The sequence below is a fragment of the Maniola jurtina genome, chromosome 5 (assembly GCF_905333055.1).
Source record: "Maniola jurtina chromosome 5, ilManJurt1.1, whole genome shotgun sequence".
Lineage (NCBI taxonomy): Eukaryota > Metazoa > Arthropoda > Insecta > Lepidoptera > Nymphalidae > Maniola > Maniola jurtina.
The window spans coordinates 9,214,075-9,238,669 of NC_060033.1; the positions used below are offsets into that span (position 1 = coordinate 9,214,075).

Consider the following 24,595-nt stretch of genomic DNA (forward strand, 5'->3'; position numbering starts at 1 on the left):
ATTTTTCAGGTATTTATTTATAAAACTTAAATTATATTTACAAAACTTACATAAATAACAGAAACCTAGCTAAGCTTATGCCTTTCGAAATATCTAGGTTCAAGATAATAGTAATATTTTTTATTATCTTAGACTTTAACAATTATTACCTAGTCTTGCGTATTTTTGTCTAATTATTCCATAAACAAATGTTGTGTATATCATATTTTAGTTTCACGTAAAATATTAAATATGCATAAGTATGTCATTTATTTAAAGTAAATTCTAGGCAGTGATCTCTCTACCTATTAGTATTAAACTAAAGTAATTATAATTAAATACTTTAAATCCTAATACCTATTTTAGTCATGATTGGCAGTGTTAAATAAATTTATTTATAATTTAATATCTACAAATAATACAATATTAATTTACGACTCTATTAAGAGTATAATTTGTTTCTCTTTTTTAATACTGAACTATGTAACTATAACAATATTTATAAAAATGTTACTTGGATGCCGTGAGTAAAATATAGTTATTACATTATTTTACATTTAAATCAAGAAAAAATACACTTTTGGCTTTTTAAATAACATTGTTAATTCGATAAAATGGCGCAAGATAAAGTCTGCTGCGTAGTTTGTATTAAAACTAATATAATACAAAATATTTTTATGCATATTTAACAGACCCTCTTGATCTATGCCAGCAGAAAGATACGGCTAAGCTACTTAATAAAGATCCTGCAAGTACTAATATTCCTCCCCATAAGGCTGCGCTGGACGAAATACAAATTCCGGTGTCTACAGGCAAGTCTTCAGCAAAGACTACTCTGAGACCCTTTCCTATAGTCGTCACAGGCTCATAAGTTCTATTTCCCAAATGGATGATATCCCGTCTTTTCCGTCTTGGTTCAGTGCTTCCAGGATTGGGGCAGACTTCACAGTCAGTCTTACATAGTTCGACATCACATTGAATGATCAAATCCATTTCATCTGGAAATTTGAACGCGTTAAAGAACGCGTATGCGATGACGGAGGCACCCGTGTTTCCTGTTTCTCTTGTCTTTTGGAACGCCCCGAAAAGTTTTGGTTTCAACACGCATCCATTTGAATCAGTCAATGGTACAACATGATTATTATCAGAATCTCTGGCTACACACTCTCTTACCAAAATATCAAATCCTGCATCTCCACTTACGGATACTACAAGCGTCATGATTTCACCAATCTTAACTAATCCGTTAGCTTCCGGTGCAAAAGGTCCTCTACCAGTTTGAATGTCTAATCGAGCCATTGCAGTGTCTCCGCTGAAATTACTAGTAATTTGATTCAACATTCCAACGCTTAAAGATGAAACCAGCTGTTTAGTCAAATTTCCTTCCCAGAGACATCTTACTCTGCGAATATGATCCCAAACTTCTTGTATTCCAGGTTCATTTTGAAGAACTAGCACATTTTCTAAGTAAGCCTGCCCTTCATTTTCGAAATCACTAAAGAATCTTGTTCCACATTTATTGAGACTAACAGTAAAGGAATATTTAATTTGGTTTGAGTTTTCTTTGACGTACACACAATCAGAGTCCTTAAAATGATCTTGTGAGTAGATAATACCATTGTAAACTTTGTTGAACTCTATGTTTATGGTCATCATTTGCTTACCGCAGTCAACAGTTATATCATGAATATGTGGAGGATGACGATCATCATCTTCTGGCACTGACTCTGGTATGTTTGGTGGTGTATTGTCACTTCCTCCGTATCCTGGGGTTTCAGGCTGTGGTCGATTTGGTTGGCTTGTTAGTTCTGAATCAGGCTGACTAGGCCTATATGATGGAGAAGTTGGTTGACTAGGTTCATAATTAGGCTGTGATGGTCGACTAGGTTGATAGCTAGGTTGACTTGGCTGGTAACTCGGCTGTGAAGGTTGACTCGTTTCGTAAGAAGGTTGTGTAGGTTGACTTGGTTGATAGGAGGGTTGAGATGGCTGGTTCGGTTGGTAGGAAGGTTGAGATGGTTGATAAGGTGGTTGAGAAGGTTGGCTGGGTTGATAGGAAGGTTGTAAAGGTTGGCTAGGCTGATAAGAGGGTTGGGTTGGTTGACTTGGTTGATATGAGGGTTGACTTGGCTGGTAAGTTGGTTGGCTAGGTTGGAAAGGTTGTTCTTCAGTCTTAGGTGGCTGGTATGAAGGTTGACTTGGCAGGAAAGGAGAGCTAGGCGTGTATGATGGGCTTGAAGGTGACGGGCCTTCACTATACGCAGGTGTGGGTCGGTTACCAGATGGCGGGTAACCAAGTGGGGGGAGGTAAGCTGGAGGTTCAAATGGCCTGGGCCTCTCTGGCTTGCCTCCAAAGTATTGACGAGCTGAAACATGAAAATATTCAGTTAAAATAACTTAGCGTAATTATAAATTGTAAACAAAGAACTTTGTGCATTATTGTGATATAGTGTAGGTAAATGTACCTTCATGACACCATTGAATATGCGTGAAAGCGTGTTAAAACTGTGTAATGTGAAATAGAACTTGTACATTATTACGTATTTACATCCATGTGTGTGTTCCTATTAAATTCTGTTTGGTTTTTGGTAACATTACCGATTTAACTACATTTTCTTTTATAAATTTTGTAAATTCTCATGCGGCTTTACTGGGGACTTTATGAACCTAATTGTAGATTTATAATAGTATTCGAGAATTGCTAATCCCTAAATTCATAAGACGGACCTTTCCTATTCTTCTGTTGATAAAGCCCTTGAATCCACTGGAGAAGATTGTTCACCGTTTCATCCGCTTCAGCTTGTGAGCCAGGTTGAAGATCAGCTGGAAATCACTTTATTATCAGGAAAATCATCCCTTTGACGATGATTTCCGCCACCAGGATTAATTCTCTTTGCAGAGAGAAGACCAGAAAATAACAAACAAAATGAGATTTTAGCAGTTAGTTGGATGAAAAAACCGTAAGAAAATTTAATAGGTACCAGAACCCTTAGAGAATATCCAGAAATTCTTGTTAAAACCATGACAAACATGTTTTTCTAAAACATTTACTATAGATTAGATTAAAAAATAATAGATGATAAAAATGATATCACCAGTTTAGCCTCTTCAAGTACCTAGGCTCTTATATTACATGCGGCGACACCAAATCCGTCCAGAAACCAAATTATTAAGTTAGTTTTGGGTATTTACATCTTGATCTAAATTCTAGATATTAAATCGATGGAAGTTCACATGCGCCTGAATACAAGCAGTAGATCTAAGAAGATTTAAGAATAATGCATATACAACGAGAAAAATGTTGAATAGAAAATACAATTGAAAAAATTAGAATTTTGAAGAAAAGAAAATGAAGAGGAAACGATAAGGAAACTGTTCATTCTTACGTACTTTTTTTATTAATTACAGATTACTATTATATTTACATAATATTTTTATAATATGTAGATTTCAAACCAGGAAAAGATGTTCAAGTGGAGTAAAACAGTAAAATATATTAATTAATGCACTTTCATAGTGAAGTATTAAAAACATGTAATTTTTTGTTTCGATATCAGAACCATATCAATAGCAGCATTCTGACCATTTGATTGATCTTTGAATGTTGCTGTAACTAATATTATTTGATAGGAGATGATATTGTTACCAAATTGAAAATTATTTGTACCTACTCATAGTTAAATCCGTAGCAATTTTTCTGCCAGGACGTTTTTGCGCAGGTATTATTTTCCTAGTGAAATTAATAAAGATCTAGAATTCAAAAATTGCCTATAATGCATTAATATAAAGTTATAAATGATTTGTGTTTAATGTATTTAACAGCATGAAATATTGAGAAAAAGAATAGAAGCTCCTTTGTATGAAAGCGTTTGTAGGCCGTACTTAATGTGGATAATTAAGATTTTGCGTGAATGGCAAATTTTGATGAAGATGTAATTAATATATTGATCGAATATATTTGATACGATAAAAACCATGTAACCAAGAAGTGTTATGTGTAGTGTACGTACCACTCCTAGATTTTTTCGGTTCTGTAAAAATATTTACATTTACTTAATAAGGATTTTATACAGAAGTTTTGTAATATGTTAATGACATATTTTTACACTTGTTAATTTAATAAAATGCAATTACACCTAACGAAATTCCGTTATTACGAGTATTTTCAATCCCTCAAACTAAACTGACATGACTTTGATGAAATTAAAATTCTAATACATTCAACTATTTTCCGGGATATAAAGTGAACTTTATCTATCCCCAGGATGCAACCTATCTCTATACCAAATTTTGTTCAAATTAGATGGATCTTGACAAATCCCGTGGGAACTTTTTGAGTTTCCGGGACGAAAAGTAGCGTATGTCCGTACCCGGAATATAAACTATCTCTGCCCGGCTAGCATGGGCAGTAGATAAAAATTATAGCCGGGCCGGGCTGAACCAAACATTTAAATTATTTAAACAGGTGGGACTTCCCAAATCCCGTGGAAACTCTTTGATTTTCCAAAATAAAAAGTAGGTATCCTATGTCCCGGGTGGATATTAAAATATTTATATGGAGAGTATGGATTATCCAAGGTGGAATCCTTTCATTAATTTATTAATTTCGGATGTTGACATAACTTATAAAAATTTATACATATGTATGGCCATATTACCAGTCTATATTACTTATGCCTTCGTAAAAGAAGTTTGCATACTTTTATAAGAGAAGAGTGCGAGTTGAATACGAAAGAATCTCTAGTAGTGTACCGCGTTATTTTCCACGTTAGTCCTAGGATTAATTTTGTAGGCATCACGACCTGCAAAGAAAGTACACTAGAAAATAAAAAAAATGCTTACTAAACCGAGAATTAGTTTCGATCGCACTCGAACACGCTACCATCGCGCAAAACGCGATTATGGACCACCGGATCATCTGAAACAAAGAAAAGAATCCATTTTCATAAACTTTTTATTAAGTACTAGCCGATGCCCGCGCCTTCGCCCGCGTCGATTTAGGATTTTCGAAATCCCGTGGGAACTCTTTGATTTTCCGGGATAAAAAGTAGCTAATGTGTTAATTTATCTCCATTTCAAATTTCAGCCAAATCCGTCCAGTAGGTTTTACGTGAAGGAGTAACAAACATACACACACACGCACACACACACACTCACATACACACAAACTTTCGCCTTTATAATATTAGTGTGATATCCTTTACCCTAAGGTTGCCTGGAAGAGATCGCTATTTTAGCAATAAGGCCGCCTATGTACAAACAACAATTTTATTGTAATTATTACTATGTCTATGTAAATTCGGTGTACAATAAAGAATGTTTTACTTTTAATTTACTTTTTTTATAAACTTTGTACTGTCAAGTTGGTCCTAAGTTTGGTTTTGGTCTATATTATTTAAGCAGGTAGGTATAGGCATATGCAAACACTAATTTGAAATTTGAAATTTTAATATTTGTTGTTATAGCGGCAATAGGAATATCTAGATACTCTGTGAAAATTTCAACTGTCAAAGGTGAGGTTCATTAGATATACAACTCGCTGACAGATAGATGGACAGACAGACGGTCGGTAGGTTCTGCTGGCATCTTTTGGGTAGAGAACCCTAAAAATTAGTGATAGATATTCACGTAAACACCAAATTGCTTAAAAAATACTTCGTTTGCATATCCTCCACCAATGATGTTACATTACGCAAAACGCAATTGTTCATTGTGGACGCAGGTTCGATTCCCAGCCGTTGATTTATCACCCACAGACAATGGGTTTATCTAAAGCTATATGTTAATTGTACCTTGACATAGTAATGTTTTCTCGTCTTCCTCATGCTAATTCAACAAAAGCTTTATACAAAAATTTAAGAGTTTCAATAGCTGACTGTTACCGCCTGAGTAAGAAATAGTTAATGTCGGCATTAACTACATAGATTTCTGAACTTTTCCTAGGTAATGCACCTGGACTTACTGTACTAAATCGTTAATGCACGGAATGCTTTTTTGGTATATATGTATACTTATTATTATAGCTAGGTTGGTATGTCAAAAGAAAAGACCGGACAAGGTACTACGTTACTTACTCACAATATCTATTGAAAGAGTTACCATGTTATTTTAAGAGCATAGACTTCTTAAAGATTTTACTTTAATCTATAGGTGAAGGACTATTTTCTTTTATAAACTTACTTCATTGATGAAGTAAATGAAAGAAAATAGTCCTTTACTGATGATAATGTGAAGTATAGCTTGAAACAGTTACGATTTTTGACGGCCTCTCTGGCGCAGTGGTAAGCACTGTGGTCTTATTAGTGGGAGGTCCCGGGTTCGATCCCCGGGAGGGGTTTGGAATTTTATAATTTCTCAGGTCTGGTCTGGTAGGAGGCTTCGGCCGTTGGCTAGTATTACCACCCTATCAGCAGAGCCGTACCGCGAAACGATTTAGCGTTCCGGTACGATGCCGTGTAGAAACATACTCCTTCCAGGTTTGCCCGCTTCTATCTTAGACTGCATCATCACTTACCACCAGGTAAGATTGCAGTCAAGGGCTAACTTGTATTAAAAATTAAAAGATAAATTAAAATAAAAAAAAGATTTAAATGTCCATTCTCATTCTACTTTTAATACAGCTTAATAGAATAACGACCTTTGTCTTTTTATCGCGATTTATATAATTAGCAGTGTTTGTAATTAACACAACCCAGATAATGTGACCTCTTCCAAGTGAATCTCCAATTCACACCTTACGATTGTTTGTTTTTAGTAAAACAAAGGGTATTAGGAATAAATATTTATTTCGCAATGAAATAAAAGTAGATATTCTTACAACATTTCCACTTTTAGATACATATTAAGTTCACTATTATATTTCATAGTTTTAAGTTTTAACCCTGTCGGAAGTCCCCACTGACTGCAAGTTTTTAGTCGACTTCATTTTTCCATACGATATCGAGTGGTTTCGTATGTTTTTATTCGTCATGTCATTTGTGTGCTTCCTGCCTTATTCGTTACGTTTTCTTAGCTATCGGGAAAGCTGTTCACATCAGCTCAATACATTACGTGGTTTAAATATTTTCCTGTACCTAGTAAAAGCGTTTGAGTACGTAACATTCGTCGTACGTATGATTGTTAGCACTTCATGATGCGACGCAAGTCACGCAACGAAGGTAAACATTACCTACCTACCTACCTACCAGAGCTTTTGTAGCTATAAGTATGGGTATGGTCTCATTCGATTCAGCGCACAAAATTATATGGACAAGTGTAAATTAAAAATTTATAACACCCCCGACAAGCGAAGGTTACAGTAACTAGAAAAGAGCTGATAACTTTCAAACGGCTGCACCGATTTTGTTGGTTTAAAGCTAAGAACACTCGATCAAGCCACCTTTCAAACAAAAAAACTAAATTAAAATCGGTTCATTAGTATAGGAGCTACGATGCCACAGACTGATACACAGATACACAGATACACACGTCAAACTTATAACACCGCTCTTTTTGGGTCAAGGGTTAAAAAATGACACCTCACTCGCCTAGTTTGTAAAATGTGCATTTTTTACAAATATTAGTAATCCAACGTCGTATAAATTATCTAATTTTAAATTATACCTACTAGTAATAATTTAACTAGGTACACTCTATTCTCTTACAAATAAGTAGGCGTGTACCCTAATTGTTCAAGTAAAGCCGTATAATGAGAGGCGGTTATTAAAATACGCTGCATAAAATTACAGTCATCATTAGAAATTTTTATCTTATAGGTACCTAACTGTTTTGTGAGTGCGTATGATGACCTCTGATGCAATTTAAATAGTAAAGCTTGGTTTTTGCAGACGAGCGCTTAAAACACGCTTGTAATTATTCAAAGCTATTACTGAAATTATGTAGATTACCTAGATTGTGATTTGGTTGCATGATAGCTCAGTCTGTAATTTGAATTAAGTTGATGTTACATTAATTGATGTAAAAGTAACTACCTGCCTACTTAGGTACTCGTACATCCGTTTTCAGAACAGTTTTGTAATTTTTTTTATTGGAAAGTTAATTTCTAAAAGAGTCCATAATATTATTTTCATTATACTTAGTATTTTATTAGTATGTACTAATGACTAACTGTGGCCTGCAACTTCATTCACGTAAATTACCGAGATTTTTACAAAATCCTGTGGGAACCTATTGTTTTTCCAGTGCAAATAGTAGCCTACGATTTAAAACTTACCGCGGTTAAGTCGAAGCAACACAAATCTTTAAAACTAAAATTTTAAGTGCGTGCAATTTTTGACTTCATCTGCATTATGTAATCAACATAATTTGTGATGAATAAATTCTTCAAAAACAAAACCAATCACTGCATTCAATCATTTCGAAATGACTGACACACTAGTCACTAGGCAATAGGTACAATGTCGGCAATTAAATATTATGTATATAATTAGGTTCAAGCTAATGATGTGTAATTTTAATATTATGTTTACGTTTTTTCATACATTAAATAAGAATAAAATTAACTCGCTACATGCAGTATAGCTACAATTAATACAAAAAAATATAGAATATGCTAGATGTAGTATTTCCGGATATAATACAGCCTCTTTGACTTTCATTTTACGAGATTTTGCTATGAACGCGTAGTAAACGCTAGGCTATGGCAACATAAGGCAGATTCACATACTAATTACATAACTGAATGTATGCCATGTACATTATAACAGTAAAGAAGTGCGAGTTTATGTAATGTGTACCTACCTTATAATGTCACTATTCAATGTTTAACCTTAGGTGAAAGGGTTTACGTCACTTGAACATTTTGTGAAATATTGGTGGAATCATGAATGATGCGGCGAATCATTGAAATATCTTTAATTCATCAGACAAGATTTCTATAGGCTTTGTTAGTAACTTCTTACACAAAAAGTAGCTGTCATTAATCACATAGGCATATATTATTTAGGTAGGAAGGCAAAATAAATTAATCAACATTGATAGGTACCTGACCGCATACAATATCTATAAAGTACATTCTTTAGCCGACTACAATTAGAAAGTCGATTGCGTTTGTGTCGAACAGATAAACAAACAGACAGACTAAAAAGAAAATGAGTTAATAAAACGTGTTACTAAAATACTTAACTCAAATTTTGCACGATTTAGAAATAGGGCATATTTTATTCTGTGGTTTCCCTTTTCAAAAGCTTGCTTCGACTTTCATGCCGTATCTTATGTGAAGCTGTACCTAAGTTGTTGCTAGTAAAACCACTAAGGAATTCACAATTAATTCGTTTAGGGAAGATAATCTGAAAGAGAGCTCCTAGTAAGGTAAGGCACTCTTGTTAACGTTGTATCGGAGAAAGCTTCGAGCTTCGGCCGTATTTGTATTTACATGACTGCACTTCTGGTCTTCTGCATTACATTTACACTTCCTAATCATTTGTTTTGTTTTCTATTAGATTTAGATTTATTTATGACTAAATGATGCCCGCAACTTCATCCGCGTTTATTCAGTTTTTTAATCAGGTGGAAACTCTTTGATTTTCCGGGATAAAAGTAGTATATATCCATCTACCTATAATCTGTATCAAATATATAGGGTACACACGGCGACAATGGGGTGTTTTAGGGTGCAGCCAAAATGTTAATCTTATTAACGTTTTCAGAAAAGAAAAATAAGCGCCTCTTGCGGTCTGAAGGCTTTTAGACCTTGCGACCTTTTATATCTATCTACTTAATATAGGTAATATCAGATAAACAACCATTGATTACCGTGTGAGGTCATCGTTGCTAAACAAACAAAATGCTTAAAGCTGTTGCAATCAAGCAATATTGCTATAGATTAGTAGATAGATTAGTAGAATAATACTCGTACCTACTTAAGATAAATCACTAATCACGCGTAGGGACAAAAAGCGTCGTGGGAATGCGCATATATATTATCTTAAACGATTCATACGTCAGCATAAGTAGGCAAACCTTTACTAAAAATATTAAAAAACACGACTGCATTGCTCTGCCTTAAACGAACTAAGAAATAAAAAAATATCACATTTGAAAATTAATGCTAAGTACAATCACACGTGGTGATGATAATAATTAACGTTACAGTCGAATATGAAAGCAGGGTAAATTGAAAATATGTATGTTTTGTAAGAAAATGAATAAAGAATCATCATTTGCAAGAATCATTTCCTTTTTAACCCCCGACCCAAAAAGAGGGGTGTTATAAGTTCGACGTGTGTATCTGTGTATCTGTGTGTCTGTGTATCTGTGTATCTGTGTATCTGTGTATCTGTGTATCTGTGTATCTGTGTATCTGTCTGTGGCATCGTAGCGCCTAAACGAATGAACCGATTTTAATTTTGTTTTTTTTGTTTGAAAGGTGGCTTGATCGAGAGTGTTCTTAGCTATAATCCAAAAAAATTGGTTCAGCCGTTTAAGAGTTATCAGCTCTTTTCTAGTTTTCTTGTATAAAAGAAGGTTAGATAACCGTTAGGTTCTTAATATTATGTCAATTGACAAATGTCAAGCTGTCAAGATGGACATTGCCTAAATACATAATTATTTATTTGAAAATGATGTTTTGGAAAACTCAAATACTTTGGATCGTCGGGGGTGTTATAAATTTTTAATTTACACTTGTGAATAAATGTTTTTTAGAATAGTTGTTAGGTACTCATAGAAAAGTTATTATTCAAACTTTAAAGCCAACAATTTTTATGCGGATTACCATCCAAGCAATAATAATAATTAAAAGAAAGATTAAGCAAGTCAAGATTGCTTTGAAAGATTTCAAAAGAAACCGAGACTCCAAATAAGATTTTGAAGCCAAGACTGATTACCGCACCACTCTATAAGGAAGATCGATTGACTTAAATAGCATTCATACTGCAAATCATATCTCACAGATAGACATCGATAGATGTTCAATTGTGTGTTACCGAGTTACATCACGATCTGGATTTGTGACAGACAGATGAACTATATGTTATGTAATGTTGTTAACTTTTGACTTGCATTTGCATTGCATGATAATAAGCAAGGAAGATATATTTTTTAAAGTGTTAGATACAAAAATATTGCGGTGATAGCCTAATGACTTAGACGACCTCTAAATTGCTAGTTATGAATAATGGTTTATAATCAAATAAAGGTAAATCATACTTTAGAAAAGCTTGAATAAAAAAATCTTGAACACCATTACTATCATCAATGACGCTTAAGTAATTGGTTCTGTTGGTCGATTCTGTAAAATCAGCATCAATCACTATTACAATCGCAATTGTTGTGATTGGCTGAATTTATGGTATTCTTGTTGCAACAATGCATTGTAGCCAATAATGAGAGAGCACCAACCAATTAGAGCTGATTGCGATCATTGTAGCTGCAAGGTAGTAATATATGTAGTAGCAAGTTTACTGCAGTATTTTGTGATGTGACCTGCAGAATTTTTTGCTGTCTCTACCTGTATTTGACTGAATTTCTTTCTCCATGGCATGATTGTCATTATCAAAAGAATGGATTAAGTAGTCATTTTCCGTATATATGGATTACATGGTATGAAATTTTTTCGCTATTGTAGGCTAACAGAATAGTTGCATAGTAAAGTATTTGAGGTTAATTATAAAAACAAACACTCAATAAGGCTTTGCAGCCATATTTGCACACATGAGTAAATATTATCAAGTCTAGATTTGGAGTTCGAAATAGTGCTTAAAAACATCTTTTGTGATTTTGTTTCTCGCATTTAGGTTTCGAAATTCTTGGGAAGCAAACACCGTTCATTTCAGTTAAAAATGTTCATGTGAAAAATATATACCTGCCTAAGGTAAGTGCCTAAACTTTTAAAGAAAATCAGTCTGTAGAGCACTGATGGGGCAGTTTAAAATGAAACACGCTTGCCTTCTATTGACAAGTGAGTCGAATCACGAATGCCATCGGAGTCTGAGTTTAGGGTGATTACAAACTATCGTTTTTTCTGAGCTTGTACGCTTGTTTTGGCGTGAACGCTTAGAGTTTGTGCTTCTATAAAACAAACGACACGACAATAGTGCAACGGGTGGGGTTTGAATCGCCGACCTTTCGGAATTCAATCCGCTCCTCAACCGTTGAGCTATCGAGGCTTATTGTTTGCTCTATTATGGATTGGCGTCTTTTGTGGCTCGCGCATAATAAGTTTGCTTGATATTTGTTTTCTACAGGGTTTTTTACGCGTAATAAGCTCTTTTTTGTACCTACAGTTATTATACTAGACTTATAGAGCCTCTGAATAAAAACCCATATTTTATTATCCACATTTCAATCTTATTTCACTTCTTATCTAGATAATTCAACATTTTCATTGATAGATCAAAAATAAATTGGCTTGAGAACACACACGATTAACCTAAAACAATGTTCGCAGCGTGTGAGCAGTTTTTACGCATCAGATACCATCTCATAACTATTGTTTAGTATATTGTAATGTCGGTTAACATATCTGGGGCACAGTGTAGCCAATAATGAATTTCATGTGGTAAGTAAGTCATGGAAATGTCAGCGGTTTGACGTAAAGAGTTAAAATTTTACGACAAATTAATTACATGTTTATATAGATATGTACCTACATGTTTATTTATACCCAAGTTCTACAATTTTATCGACAAGAATCTTATACAAAGTTAACTACTTAGTCAGCTTTATATTTATGCTAGACGAGACCCGCGACTTCGTTAGCATGAAGGTTTTTTATAAGAATCCCGTTGTAACTGTTCGATTTTATGGAAAAAAAAGCAGTCTTAGTCTGTCTTCAGCATGCAAGCTATCAAACTGTGTACTAAATTGTGTTAAATCGGTTAAGAAGATGGGCCGTGAAAACGTATTAGACAAACAGACAGACGGACATATTTTCGCTTTTATTATATTTATACGGATATAATATTAGCATGGATACCTACACATTTATTTGTAACTACGATTTTGTAATCATTTTTTTTAATTTTAATTTAATATTCATTGGATAAAGTCATATTGCATTGAGAATGGGAAAACTGCCTTGAAAATACCAACTAAGTACTAAATGAAAATAACGTAATGTCTTAGTCTTAGTCGTTAACCTAACTCCATATCTACCTATTTCTTATGACTAGGCAAACCTAGAAGTGGAAGAGCTTTAAATTTTGACCACAACATAATATCAATATCAGTTCACACGATTCGTACACACTGTAACTATTAATTAATGTTATTAGTCTATTGTTCGAAGTTTATGAGCTATTATAAAAACAAGTTTGTTCTACAAACTGTATACACCATTAGGTATACTGTGGCTTATGTACTGTGGCCTAGACATTTTGGCTTGATTAACAAAACTGGTCTAGATTTACAAAAATATAGTACATTAAACGCTAAGTGGAGACCGCGTAAAAATAGATAAGCGTACCTATAGTGTAAGCCGAACGGTCAGCATAATGGACTGACGACGATATAGGTACAAAGAGTGGCCAAAAGTAGCTGGGACGCTGAGGACCTGGTGTGGCGTGGTGTGGGTGCTTTTTGAAAAACGCTCATGTTCTATAACGGATATCCACAGGCTGACGATGATGAAGATAGTGAAAAAGCCTAAGTGTTAAACCTAGTGGTTATGAGTTAAGGCCTCCTATTCGGGAGATCGGGAGTTCGATTCCGGGCACGCACCTCTTATTTTTCAGAGTTATGTACGTTTTAAGCATTAAAATATCACTTGCTAATAAACGGTGAAGGAAAACACCGTGAGGAAACCTGCATCCCCGAGAGTTCTCCACAATGTTCTCAAAGGTATGTGGAGTCCGCCAATCTGCACTTGGTGGACAATGGCCAAACTCAAGCCTTAAGAGCCTCAATAGCTCAATCGGTAAAGGAGTGGACTGAAAACCGAAAGGTCCGACGGTTCAAACCCCGCCTGTTGCACTATTGTCGTACCTACTCCTAGCACAAGCCTGACGCTTAGTTGGAGAGGAAAGGGGAATATTAGTCATTTAACATGGCTAATATTCTTTAAAAAAAAAACAAAAAATTCTGAGAGGAGACCCGTCCTCAGTAGTGAGCCGGCGATCGGTTGATGATGATGTTTTATGTAATTCACGTAAACATCTCAGTATACATTTAAATACAATTTGTATAATCGCCTCAAGAAATGGCGAAATACGAAATCGGAACATCAGTATACAGAAACAGCATAGTTCGTGAGGCTCCGTCAATTAGCCAACGAGGAAAGCCATTGTTGCGATTTCGCAAAGGACGTCTTATTTTAACGGAATACCTACCTCGTTATTTAAAGCTTTGGAAACTTTAACGGTGTTACACACGGATGAATAAAACGCAAATCAATGTAATAAAATATTTAGTATATGTAGATGCTATCTCAATAATATTGGCTGTTCATGCTTTGTCATTAAGAAATTCATCAATTGTATAATACCTAACCTCGATTTAACTGAATTTTACTGATCGGTTTCGTCATATCTTCCACTTGAAAATAAATGCACTAACAAACATTATTTTTTATATACTATCCAGTTAAGTATAGAATGTAACGGCTATAATCACGTATTTAGTAGATGTAAGCCCGACTAGTTTCTACTTCATAAACTATACTTAACTTCGTCGATAGTTAAAACATTAAAACTATACAGTTATTTCAAGTTGGTTTATTGAAAAGATTTTTTTCACCACCGCATCCATTTGAACTTCAGTAGTGGTTTTTTAGATAAGTACATTTACAATTACATATAATACATTTATTTCAATTTGTTCTCACAAGCTTTTCAAGTTCAAGTTAAAAAAAATATATATAAACAATGCGATTATTATTATACCTAGATAAATATCAGTGAAACTCTACAGGTCAGGGGGAAAGTCCTAGGTCTAGCCTTCGTACCGGCAGAACGGCTGTTCCCTAACCTTTAACTGCAGGTTAGGAATTACCAACTTGATTAACTTGAATTTCTTGTTGAGTCTTCTCAGTACCACGTTCCGATAAATTGGTAGTCATTAAAGCTTTACCAATAGATAAATCACTAACGATTCAAGTAAGCATTTCTTAATAAAGGTAAGTACTTTTATGTTGATACTTCAATAAAGTAGAGTGGTACCTAGCTATAGTGTTTTGATTTCGTTAGAACGTGGTATTTTGACGGGCTCTTCAAATGATGAGGCAAAAGAATATTTGTCTTTTTGAATAAACTATAAATTAACTTGTAGACCAACATTCGTCTTTATCAGATTTTATGTTGTCATATATTAGCTCATCAGATTCAGATTTTGTCCATATAGAAGATTTTAGTGGTAACAAAGTGGGTACCTATTATATTTTGTCTCATTCATTATCTATACATATAATAAAATTGTAGAAAAGTGGTGTCTGTACAATGGAAATATATAAAAAAAAAGTAGAAGGGGTTGTTATTATATCGATGCCGAACCCGAAATTGTAATTAATTTTTTTTTTGTCTGTTTGTCTGTTTGTCTGTGTGTTTGTGCACGCTAATCTCAGAAACGGCTTATTCGATTTAGATACGGTTTTCACTAATATATTGTAGTAAGCTTCACTTAGGATTTAGTGTTTATTTCATGTCAATCGGTTCATAAATAAAAAAGTTATGTCAATTTAAAGAATCACGGCGCCTCGCGCCTGAGCGTCCGTGGCTAATAAAGCGCGAAAAGTCACTATTCCACGCGAACGAAGTCGCGGGCACAGCTAGTCACATAATATACATATTATGTACTTGTATCGTATGTGTTATTGCTAGACTGCAGATTATTAAATTAAAAATTTCTAATTTTATTTTTCTAAGATTTTATGGCTTCGTCATAATATTTTTGTAGGTAGGTTTTACTGCCTTTAATGCCATTTACTTGGTCACGTTGGCATTCTTGATGTCCACTGCCTTGAGCATCCTTTGGTGACCTTAAATAATATTTGTAACTGCACTTAGCTAGCCCATAACCTTTGCACATCAACTTGAGTCTTCAACGTTACGAAATATTCCTCTTGGCTAGTCATTATCGTTATTTATAATGTACTATTATAGTAATCGACATTAAAAGCTCTATTGGCTATAATTGATTTAGAAAATAACGACGTTACATAAAATATAATGTAGGTATAGTTACAAAAAATGAGTTCTAATTTTTTTTAAGATATGTTAAAAATAAAGATGCAAACTTATTCATAATTTTTTTCCTGTTTTATTGTATTCATATTATTCATTACATTAATCAGAGTATGTACTTACAAGAAACTTATAGAATTAATTAAACAATTGTTGTAAGTAAGTACCTACTTACTTAAAGTTTATACGATTCGTATAATAAGTAAACAGTTATAAGCAATAAGTTAACAGTTAAACACGTAAGATAATAGTGAAAAAAAATCCTAGCAAAACGTAGAATAATATGTAAATTATGGCGATTTTTTTCTGTTAATAATAATTACCATGTCTAATATCCCTCTTTTCCCCTCCAACTAAGCGTAAAGCTTGTGCTAGGAGTGGGTATGACGACATAATGCAATGGCATAGAAAAGAAAGAAAAGCTCTCTTGTATAAATATGACAAATATGGTTTGAACCGCGAGGTGATGTAGGTACCTACTTATATAATATTGTAGATACCACAAGAAATTACAGGACTAAAATTGCGAATGCATGTTATAGGAATGACAAAATTAATAAATTATGTACAAAGACGCCTTGGCCCTTATCCTCTAGTAAAAGAATAGGTCATTATAAGAACCTATCTAACTACATAAATTATATTTAAGCACATTCAAAATAATTGAAGACCAGCTGACGGCTATTCAGATGGACTAAAGAACATGTTGCGAAAGGTTAGTGCCCAGTGTTTATAATATGTCGATGAACAAAAAATAGTGTTGTAATTTTTTATTGATTACAATATTTTGGGGATTGATTGCGAACGTGATGATCGATAAATGTTGCACACTAAAATTGAAATTGAGTTAACATTACGTATTTGGTAATAAATAATAGTATCTTAAAAGGTGATGTAAATCTATGTAGATGCAGAGTAAATCCAGACGTAAATGCTGACACATTTTTTCGTACCTAATACTTAGAACAAATAAGCATTATATGTTTTTTTAAAGTACCTAGGTAGGTAGGTACTTCATTTTATTTATCTACTTCAGTGCAAATATAATATTAGTAGGTACCTAGGTACCTACCTATAGTATGATTTACACTCTATATACGCACTGATCTATAACTCAGTCACCATTACCAAAGATTAACTTGAAGAAATACCTCTATGCTCTATCCACGGAAAGAAGTTAGTATAGGAATCTCTCTGTTACGTAATCCATACAAACGTCTGAGACAAAATGCTCAGTGGGTGTTAACCACTTTGAGTGACGTACCAAGTTAACGCCCACTGAGATTTTTGTCTCTTTCATTTGTTGGGATTACATAACAGAGAGAGCGCTACATTAACTTCTTTCCGTGGATAGAGTATAGGTATTATCTAAATTATATTTTTACTATGTGCAATATAGAGTTTAAAACAAACAAATTGGTGTACCTACCTACAACTCAAATCCCAATTGAGTCTTCTTTTTTTAAAAAAGAGATTTTGTAGGGTTTCTCTAGCTGGACGAGATAAAAACAACTCCACACAATTATAGAAGAATTCCAGCTAGAGTAGAAGATACGAAATAATATACAAACAAACTAGTTACCTAGTTCAATTTTATTATTACAGAGATTAGAACAAAAAGAAACAACATTTTATTAGGTATGCAGCAAGCTTACCATAAGCATAAATACCTACCAATACCAACTAATTAAAATATCAAAACAACAACTAACGTTTAAAAATTTTACGGTAACCAGAATTCACTTTCGCTGTTTTCGTTAATAGTTAGTATTTTTAATTACACGCTACTTTTACTAGACAATTATGTGATTTATCCTAGCCAGCTATGAACAAAATGAAAGTAAGAATAAAAATTTCAAAGACTCTATTAAATCCAAAACCGATTAAAATAGACAAACCTTTTTACGAATGTAATTTACCTACATATTTTTGTTATACTTTTCAAACATAATCCTCCAACAAGGAAAAACAGTTATTTAATGATTTCTTTTAAATGAAGGCGTAAGATCGAGCTACGAAATGCTACGAAAAAATTATCAACTCGCATTAACCGTAGAAGAGTCGGGTCCTAACTTTACCTACTAGGTTTAGTGTAGCTTCAGATTTCAATTAAATTAGTGTAACTGGAAAATATGACTGGAAAATATTATCTACAGTGACGATCCATGATACCTGATTCGTCTTTCACGAAGTCTTTCACTTACATTAGGTACCCACCTAAGAATGCATGCACAAAAACCATGCAAGTAAGTACGTAAGTATGTATTAATTTAATCTTCGAAAATACAGTTATCATGCCGTATTATATCATGCTGTGCTTTATTTTCATCCTGAGGAGTGCATTTAGTAGTGTGATTTGACTGTCAAATCGCACTAGCCAGCATCATAGACTATGGCCTAAACTCCCTTGTTAGGTGTGCCGGCGATGGGTTGAGATTTTGATTATGATGAACAGCTGTCGATTAATTTTACTTATTTAAAGCCTCAATAGCTCAACGGTTATAGGAGCGGACTGAAATCCGAAAGGTCGGCGGTTCAAACCCCACCCGTTGCACTATTGTCGTACCCACTCCTAGCACAAGCTTTACGCTTAGTTGGAGGGGAAGGGGAATTTTAGTCATGATTCAAATGGCTAATATACTTAAAAAAAAAAAAAAACACAATGAAAGAACCAGTATTACCAGTTCAAAGATAAGTTTGGTCAATATTTATTTATCTTTTGCCTAATGTCTCATGGCATTTAACTTGCATGTTTTTTATAGGTGTATACCATTATATCACACGTGTATTATTTAAAATCGTGAGGGAGAGAACAGTTAGATACATAGGTAAATCATTAGAGTCGTGACAATATCATCTGTGACACGAAAGTCCTTTCACTAGGAAGTGCATTATTTGATCCTGTTTATATTAACTTAACGACCGTCCGTGACTTCGTTCGTGTTTTGGAAATAGTGGGACACAACACAATCTATGGGTCATGCATAGAAGGTACCTACGTTTGCAATTTTGAATATACAATATTTATTATACTTTCTAGGCCTGTAGTTTTTCCGAAATATATTCAATTGCTTCGTTGTCTAGAAAAATGAGCACAAAGTTGCGTCTTTTTTGATCGAAAATACAAATCTTTGAGCCCGTGTACCTTTAAACTACATATTTTTAGAGAAATCTAGAAAACCACAGGCACAGATATTAGTTTTTAAAATGTGTCTGCTAGATTTCGGTTGCGTAGTATTCAAATGAGAATCAAACTACGATTGTGTGGAGTAAGTGACAGAGAGTCCCCTGTTAACGATCATTCGCTTTTAAACGGAAGTCGGAAATACTAATTATGTACTAAATGAATGAGTATGGAATTTATGTACTAAGATAGAAATTACATTGCATACTAGATGACGCTTGCGAAATGCGTCCGCGTGGATTCACTTAGATAAGTTTTTTATGAATTTCGTTGTACCTACTTAACTGTTTCATTTTCCGGGATTTTGTCTATGTTAGTATCAAGAATATAAGCTATCTCGGTGCCTATTAAGTTTCATAAAAATCGGTCAAGCGGATAGGTCTTTGACAACACGTGGGAAATTTTTGATTTTTCCGGAATTAAAGTAGTACTGTCCATCTCCAGGATATAATTTACTCTGTAAACCTCAAAATCAACCGTGAAAAACTAACAGACAAACATACAGATACGCATTTATAACATAAGTGTAGATAGGTAGGCACATTATATTATTAGACTGTATATTTAGACCTAATAGTTTGTTGATTCCTGTGATTCAGGTGACCTACCTATCCCATCTATGAACTTTGAAAGACCATTCTGATAATGATTATCGTAAAGAAAATCGAATTTTTTATCTAAGATTTTTTTAAAGAAAATAACTAAATCTCAATTAATGGTTATTTCTTTTTTTATACTTAGTAAAAACTAAGTTTCAAAAATGATTCTTTTACTGTCAGTGCACTTTATTGTAGCATTCTGACCATGTTTTGAGGTGATGTCAAAAATTATAAACTCACAGAACTCGGTCAGTAGGTAATGCATTGTTTATTTGTTTTTTCACCTAATTATGTAGAACAATTAACTATTATTATCATACTCGTCGTTAAAAATTACTTATATAATGCATACAACGAACAAAAAAAGTATAAAAATTTGCAATAAACAGGTAAAAAACATACATTGTAACGTCGTTCTCATGGTACAATTTCTTAATAGTGCAGCCGATCTGTGACTTTAGCTTAGCTAGGTACTTAACTCTACTTGAAATGGAAAAATCATATTTAAATACTAAGGTAATTTACATAGTGTAAGTTCTCAGGTTATAAAATACCTATTTAAACAAAGGCCAAATTCAAAATTATGAGAATCTAAAGTGTGTCTACTTTATCAATGAAATTTAAAAAAATTAAAAATAACTTGGTAGGCTAAGCAATTGCAATAATTATAACTCAAGTTAAAAGGTGCAAAATGATAAAATTAGCTTACTGAAAAAAGCTCCAGATTAAATGCAATTATTTTTTATTTCACTTTAATTTTTTTTATTTAATAATTATGAATACATTTTAAAAGCATTCGAAAAAAACGATTTCTTAAAAATTTTTGCTTTCAATTTCAATAATTGGTTTAAGTTTTCAGAACTTTTTCTGAATATTTCAAAAAAATGTAGAAAATCTCTTACCTTAAAAGCTTTGCTCCTGAACTGTAATCAGTAATCACCCACCGCTAAAAAGGAAAAATAAATTAGAATACACTCAACACTTGTTTCACAAAATCCTTTAAAAACTCCGAACTATAAATTCAAATTGTGAATGAATGGAACGAACCGTTATTTTTTTAAATAAAAGGAATGCACTGCCGTCTCTAGGTATTGGAGGAGAATGTTCGCGGGTGTTTCATAGTTCACGCTTATAACCTCTTTGGAGACATTACCACCATTTTGACTTGACCCCCATTTGGTAACGTGTGGCTCTGCGTATGGGATTATTTAATAATGGCATCTTTTTCACACAATTCGGGGCTTAATGAAATGAATTTGGTAATTAATTCATACTGGTGACTTCATGTGACTTAACATTTTGTGTTTTAACAATTTTAATTGACCGATAAAGAACAATGACATACAAAAGGCTCTTGTTTTGTGATATCATGAGAGGTGAACTGTGAAGACCAGACTTACCGGCGCCTACATAATTCATGTTATGTCAGACTCATAAACAAAATTAAAACCTATATTTAACACCAATAAAATGTTTTCATGTGAAACCGCAAATGTTTATGTTAACATTACAAAGGATTATTTAAAAGTTTACGAAATGCGGAAGGATGGAAGTCCATCGAAATAAATTGATCGCAAGATTATGGAAATGGTCAAAGTCATAACCATTCATAGTCATAACATGGTCTTGTGGGTTATAATAACCCACAGTAATGTGGATTACCTACGATGCAGAGCGAGAGTGCAAAAATTTACGAAAATGATCAAAGCTTTAAAGCTCAAGGCTGAGATTTAGCAAGCATAAGACTTAGTACCTACTAAGGTAGGTTAGGTATAAGTACTTAAATTAAACACAACTTAAATAGCTTTAAGCGTACTTACCTCTTTGTTTTAAAAGTTATAAAGGTATTGCAATTTGTTATAACAGGTATTAAATAGGTGCCTACTTATTTAAATAAATATTTGTACCTAAAAGAATATAGTTTAAAAGACTGGCTATAATTTAATGAAACATAAAATAGTGGAGCACCCAGCTCCACGTAACTAAACTTGTAAAACAATTAAAAATCTTCGTCCTATACCTACCTTATGCCTACTATAAGTAAGTAGGTAATGAATTAGACCAATATGTGGATTTAGCCAATATAGGTAATATTTGTGATTTCGCACGAACGTCTAATTCTCTAATTACTTACATCAAATAGACCATTGCATCTTATTTCGTAAATGAGACAATGAGCGGGGTTGCCTATTGAGACGTCGCTATTTCGCAACCTGTCAGACCATTTACAATACGGACAACAAAAGACAATTTGTTAATAACATTATCTGTGAGGTTCATCTCGATACTCATTAATAAATCTCCTGGTTCCGTAGAGTATTACTACTATGAGTATATAAGTACTAAGCATGTTTTAGGTTATTATAAAGAGGACGTCCTATACCTATTATAGGACCATTCTACCAAGTTGTAGCTGTTGTAAACCCAATGATATCCCCTATGAAGAGATTAGTTAGGTTTTCTTCACTGATTTTCTCTTTACTTTGTTATTTCCAGGGAGAAGGTACCTGCATAGAGCACTCCTGGATCGTTTTAATATTTACAACTGGTTCGATAACTTAAGCTGAGTTACAAAAGAAGCTCAAACATCTGTATACTTAGCACTAGCAGATATAAAGTGTGCAAATTCTCGAGCCGGCTTCGAGCGTCCTGCAGCATCACAAAATATAAGCATTTGGAACCCGGAGTTTACATAAAGTTGTTTTTTTTTTAATTTTTACATTATTATATTATGTGTGTGCAATAACAGAAGATATACAGGAAAACAATACAAGATACAGAAGAAACTACCTATATCTACAAAAGGATGCAAAGAGTTGTATTGTCAGGTAGGTACGAAGCTCTATAAAAAATGTTTTGTAGAAGTATTAGATAACTGCAATATTCGTCGCAAATTATAAAACAAGCTAGGAAATAAAACTTTAAGATAAACCAATCAGAAAGGATCCCTAACATCGAAGCTTTTAAAGCGCGTAACGACCATGTGAACAAGAAAACAACTATGGTTTGTAAAGAAGTTAAGAACACTCGTTTAATTATCAATTTTGAAAAATTACTTTGCCTCATTGAAACAGAGTCAAGGTCGCAAAAGCTTTGTTTTAAAAACTGTGGGTTCACTTGAAATCTGACGTAATATGTGAAATAGTATGTAATCTAGAGCCACTAGATCTACGTACATACTACAGTTGATATCAAAGTTCGGTTAATTAAGTAGGTTAGTAGTATCTAATAATAGTGAAAGAGGCTAACCTCTTTCACCACAATTAGATGAAATAGATAACTGCTAGTGGCTAACTACTGAATTCAACTTAATATGATGGGTAGCGTTAAAGAAGTTTCGAGATGTCTTCTCGATCAAAATTTCTCACTGCCAGGCCAAAGTTTTTGAACAGTAGGTATGTGTTGTCAGTTGCCGGCAACGAATCCGACACATGGTCGTCGTATAAGAAAACTCAGAGTCACTCAGCGGGCGATGGAGAGATGGATGCTCGGAGTTTCTCTACGTGATCAAATAGATACAATTATTTGTATCTATTTGTACAATTTGTATCTACGTGATCAACGGGGATGAAATGGGATGATTCATTTATTCAATCTAAGTTCTTAAACTATTTTATAGCACAAAAAGTTATTCTAAATATTGTTTTTAGCCCCCGACCCAAAAAGAGGGGTGTTATAAGTTTGACTGTGTATCGTCGGCGAACGCAGCGATAGCCGACCCTCCTGGTTGAACCTAAGTGGACAAGGCGCAAGAAGCCGCTGGATCCAGGCGACGCAATGGAAGACTGCGGCGTGCGGGTATCCCTATAAGAAACCATGTCCAGCTGTGGACGTCTTGACGAAAACGACGGCGATCCTCCTCTTATCTTTTAATTCACTGTATAATAGTTATCTAGTCCCTACGCTCAGTTAAACATTCTTAGGTGCGTTCCAATGGTTGCGTTTACGAGCTATAAGTGAAGATTATGGCGTACATAAATTCAAATTGACACAATTTGTATTATGAAATCTCTCTAATGGTTGTATAACAAGATCAGTTATTAAGATTTAATGTTACGTTTACAGAGATACACATGTTATTCAAATTCCAAAAAGATTAAATAACTTACTTAATATGGCTAGATGGTAGCACAAGCGGCAAAGATACGAGGTGGCAAAATGAAAATTCGGAGGGAGCATGTCGAAATCTATAAAATCACCAATTTTCAAAACTCCCGGAAAACTTTCCAGGTAAAACTACCAAATGACTGGACTATAACAGATACTACATTTTTCCTTGTCATTAAAGTGCCCACGCACTCGAACTGAACTGCAGCGGAACTGCGCGTCGCGGCAGCGCCCCGCACGATATTCTCTCCAGCCGCGACGCGCGTGCGGGGCGCTGCCGCGACGCGCAGTTCAGCTGCAGTTCAGTTCAAGTGCGTGGGCACCTTAATGCAACCAAAAATTTTCAAGATGTCTCTACTGCCAAATCACACGTAGGTATTTGTGCACTACCCGTCGTCCCGCTACTACACGTCATAGAAAAGCAAGGAACCTAACTAGCAATACGCGGATTTAATTTTTTACTGATAGCTAGTAGGTTACTCGGTGCAGTTGTATCATTTGCAGGTAGGTACCTACTTAAGTACAAAGATGTGTTTCAAAATATTTTTGAAAGGTTGCGCTAGTAAAGTTATATTTTACAAGCGTAGGCTAAGTGCATATTTATTACGTGT

General features: G+C 34.1%; 1 protein-coding gene across 2 annotated transcripts; it reads right to left on the reverse strand.

Moving 5' to 3' along the window:
- Nucleotides 1–556: 556 nt before the first annotated feature.
- On the reverse strand, nucleotides 557–20,962 carry LOC123865677. 2 transcript variants are annotated; one of them, XM_045906868.1, is made up of 6 exons: nucleotides 20,925–20,962; nucleotides 20,780–20,823; nucleotides 4,822–4,897; nucleotides 3,990–4,010; nucleotides 2,707–2,802; nucleotides 557–2,345 (listed from the first exon to the last, which is right to left on the reverse strand). In XM_045906868.1, the coding sequence occupies exons 3-6, from the start codon at nucleotides 4,895–4,897 to the stop codon at nucleotides 655–657; spliced, it is 1,884 nt and encodes a 627-aa protein (XP_045762824.1). In that variant the 5' UTR covers nucleotides 20,780–20,823; nucleotides 20,925–20,962; the 3' UTR covers nucleotides 557–654. The 2 variants fall into 2 exon arrangements, with proteins under 2 accessions (XP_045762824.1, XP_045762825.1); XM_045906869.1 differs by lacking the exon at nucleotides 2,707–2,802.
- Nucleotides 20,963–24,595: the final 3,633 nt, after the last annotated feature.